Source organism: Otolemur garnettii, unplaced genomic scaffold (genome assembly GCF_000181295.1).
Source record: "Otolemur garnettii isolate 467f Iridium unplaced genomic scaffold, OtoGar3 scaffold00033, whole genome shotgun sequence".
Classification (NCBI taxonomy): domain Eukaryota; kingdom Metazoa; phylum Chordata; class Mammalia; order Primates; family Galagidae; genus Otolemur; species Otolemur garnettii.
In genome coordinates this window covers 14980120-14983920 of record NW_003852428.1, presented here as the reverse complement: position 1 = coordinate 14983920, position 3801 = coordinate 14980120, and the positions used below count along the sequence as shown (strand labels likewise).

The following is a 3801-nucleotide window of genomic DNA, read 5'->3' as shown; positions in this document are numbered from 1 at the left end:
TGAAACTTAACAAAAATCCATCTTTATTATTTTTTAAGAGACGGTTTTGCTCTGTCACCCAGGCTGGAGTGCAGCAGAGTCTTCATAGCTCAGTGCAGCCTCATCCTCCTGTCCTCAAGAGATCCTCCCACATCAGCCTCCCAAGTAGCTCCCCCGGCCCAGATAATTTTTTCTTTTTTATGGAGACGGAGTTCCCACTACATGGTTCTGGCTGGTCTTGAACTCCTGGCCTCGAATCTATCCTGCCTCAGCCTCCCTAAGTTCTTGGATTATTGGCATGAGCCACCTCAGCTGCTTGGCCAAAACGTCTTTAAAATGTTAATCTTGGAAAATGTTTGCAGCAAGAAATGAAAACTTTAGGACTTCTCCCCCACTCCACTTGCTTTTAATGTCAAAACACTATTAAATATATCAGAAAAGATGCGAACTTACTTGCTCAAGTGGAATCACAACATCATTTTCAGCAAAAATGAACAATGTGGGGTTCTTTAAACTATAAATGTCTTCAGAATCCTTGACGATGCCTGAAAATTGAGGACAGGGGCATGAAAGGGGCAGTTTCCACACTCGTGCCTCAGAAAACTACATACATATGCTTTGATTTTTCAAAGTAAAATACGTCTCTTGGGAGCTTTTTTTGGTAACAATTTCTCATAAGTGGGATTTTTGTGAAAGAGAAATTTACCCGAGATCTTCCTGTCCACTCCATTCACTAAGAATCAGGCTATTAAATAATGGAATTAGACCCTGTGGGCTGCGTAGTGCCTAAGCACACAGGAGCAGCTAGAGAAATGCCCCTCTTGGGATGTGCCCTCACTTACAAAGAGGTTGTTGTTTTCAAACTGTCATTCTACAAGTTTCTGGTGTCTACAGGGTCTCCCAGGTTAGGGCCTAAGTGCCCTGGCTGGCTTCGTTTGTTAAGAGGAGCGGGCATTTGAACAGGTACGCATGCTCAGACAAGGCCACGTGCCTGAAAGTGCGAAGCCTAAAAGCGGTCTGAAAGTAGAAGCAAGCTCTGCCCGACCCAGGATGTCTGGAAACAAACTGCGGGTGTGCTCACTTCTATGGGAAAATAAGTGAAAGTTTTCCAGTAAGTTACATTTTAAGATAAAAGAGCAGGTAGAAAAAAATAACTGGTAACTTTTTCCACTTCCTGCCGGCAGCACAGAAAAAGTAACCCTTCTTCAGGAGAGACGGAGCTGCAGAAAAGATGTCCACGCTCCCTTCTCGCCTCAGGCAAAGCCACTTACGTGGCTGCACCTGGCTCCAATGCCCCCGTGGCCCGAGTCCTGCCGGAGCCGCGGCTCACGTACTGCACAGCAGCGGCCAGAAGGTGGCGCCGGGGAGGCGTCCGCTTCCTGAGCTCCTTTTGCCAATTCGCACAAAGGCGCTGACTGGAGGGGCTTCTGACAGTCAGCCCCTTTGTTCCCGGAGGCAACCGGGCACTCCCTGAATTCGTGTTCTTTTCTGTTCTTTATGTTCAGCATTTATGGTCTCAATGCTTCTGCATCACAACCAGACAGGTCACTTACTAGGTTTTATGTTCGTCTGTGTAAGTCAATATTCAAAGTGTTTTTAAAAAGCTGCTAAAAGTAGATAAAAATACCACACAGTGCAGAACCATTAAGCCAAATAAGAACCATCATATAAAACCAGCACATTGTACCCCATAATTCCATTAATGCACACAGCTATGATTTAATTAAAAAAAAGAACCATCATACTTAACGATATACTATAGATGGTCCCAACTTAAAATTGGGACCATAAAATTTTTCAATTTTATGATGGTGTAAAAGCTATATGCATTCAGTAGAAACCATTATTTCGACTACCAGTATGCCCATTCTGTTTTTCACTTTCAGTACAGTATTTGATAAATTACGTAAGATATTCAACACTTTATTATAAATAGATTTTGCACTAGATGGTTTTGCCTCACTTTAGGTTGGTGTATAAGTGTTCTGAGCACATCCAGAGTAGGTCATGCTACACTATGATAGTTCAGTAGTATAAGGGTATTCAGTGCCATTTACAATATTTTCAACTTATGTTCTGTATTTATTATAAAAGATGGCAAAATTTCGTGTGCCTTATTGATTTTTGTATTTTTGAAGGTTTGAATGCTTTTATATCCTAAACGTAGATACAATGTTTTTTTTTTTTTTATTGTGGGGGAGATACACTGTTCTTATTTCATTGCTAATGATCTCTTTGGTTTGCTTTGGCTAAAATGTATAACTTGCCATTTACATTTAAAGTGGGTTTTCCTTTTCTTTCTGTCTTTAGTGTGTGTTTCTGTTTAGTTAAAAGCATTTTGTATCTCAGAAAAATGCTTTCACAGGTGTTGCCCATAAAAGTATCATTGTTATTCATCATCACAGAAAGTAATGCCATCCCCTTCACCGTAGGTGAAGAAACAAACACTCAGGGTAAGTGACTGTCCCAAAATCGTACTGCTGGCCTGGGACCCAGATCTCATGCTCAGTGACATCCTCTGGTTAATTACACTGCAAATTTCCACCTCTATTTTTAGATTCTAAAACCAGTTTCCTTAAGGCAGGTCCTCTCTGCACTATTGTTTTGTGTAGCACTGGGTAGGAGAGGTTTGTGGTAATAACCTGTCACTCAACTATTTCTCCTTTTCATTGTGTAAAGAATGCACAAGGCGGATATACCATAAATGGAGACCCCGGCCCTGAACTCGGAGTATTTCATCATCAAATGATGGACAGCAGTTCCACCCCAGCAGAATCCCACGACGCCAATTTTCTGTGCTTGACACTGTTCTTTCAGATACCTCAAGACAGCGTCAACCTCTCTGGAAGAGAAAGAAAAGATATTCAAGAATCAAGGGTTATTTTGTCAACCCCTCAGGGCCTGTGCTGATAACAGGACTATATCACAATCATTATTCTGAAGTTGTCAAAGGGTCTTATTTTTGGAGCTCCGCCCTCACTGTCTCCAGCCCAGCCGATGCATCACCCCAGCTGGTCGCATCACCCCAGCAGGTCTCATGCCAAACGCAGCCCTCCTTCAACTGCCCAACAGCTGCAGGCACCTGGTGCTCTTTCCAAAACACGGATCTGACCAGCTTTCTTTAGGACAAAAGCCAGAGTCCACGGCATGGCTCAGAAGACCTCAGTCCAAGATCTGGTCCCTGCTGCATGCTCTCGGGTCCTCTCTGTCCTCCAGCAGGCACAAGCCATAACTCTATCCCCTGCCCCAAACACTCATTCATTCTCTGCACACATTCATTCTCTCCCTATAACTCTCAACTCTGCATCTCCTCCCGCCCTAAAGAGTAGAGTAAAATTTGGAAAACCACCAGGATTATTTAAGCCATGAGAACACCAGGCACCAAGAACAGTAGCCCTCTGGCAAATGGGCTATCTGCAAATTGATTGTCTGGAATTCAGACCACATTTTCAACTAGGAGCAGTGTACCAAAGTGGAAGGAGGGTTGCAAAGTCAGCTCAGAAAGTTCTGTTTAATCTGATAGAGAAGAAATTCTGCATGTTTGCAATTTTAAAAATGTAAATACAAAGCAATTCTATAGCACCTACTTTTTCCTTTAGACATAATTGTGAATACATTTAAACGTGTATCATACCATGATGTGCTAGCCATTATTTTCATGTTATAAGTAATCCTGCAAAATAAAATGTAGCAAATAACAGTTTTCAACCTTTTTTTATTTTAAATTTTTTCTTGAATGCTTTGATCTTAGGAATAACTGCCCTAACTAGTGGGGAGAAGAAGGAAGAGGCATTTCCATAAAAATTCTTTGACTTAGGTGAA

The 3801-nt window shown here is 42.1% G+C and overlaps 1 protein-coding gene across 1 annotated transcript in view; it reads right to left on the bottom strand.

The window, feature by feature from the left end:
• Positions 1 to 3801, bottom strand: part of CMBL (carboxymethylenebutenolidase homolog) — a 16757-nt gene that overhangs the window by 989 nt on the left and 11967 nt on the right. Inside the window, exons 4-5 of the mRNA XM_003789550.3 lie at positions 2679 to 2821; positions 433 to 524 (exon numbers count right to left, since the gene is read on the bottom strand). Coding sequence (XP_003789598.1) covers positions 433 to 524; positions 2679 to 2821 — 235 coding nt within the window. The remainder of the gene's footprint in view (positions 1 to 432; positions 525 to 2678; positions 2822 to 3801) is intronic.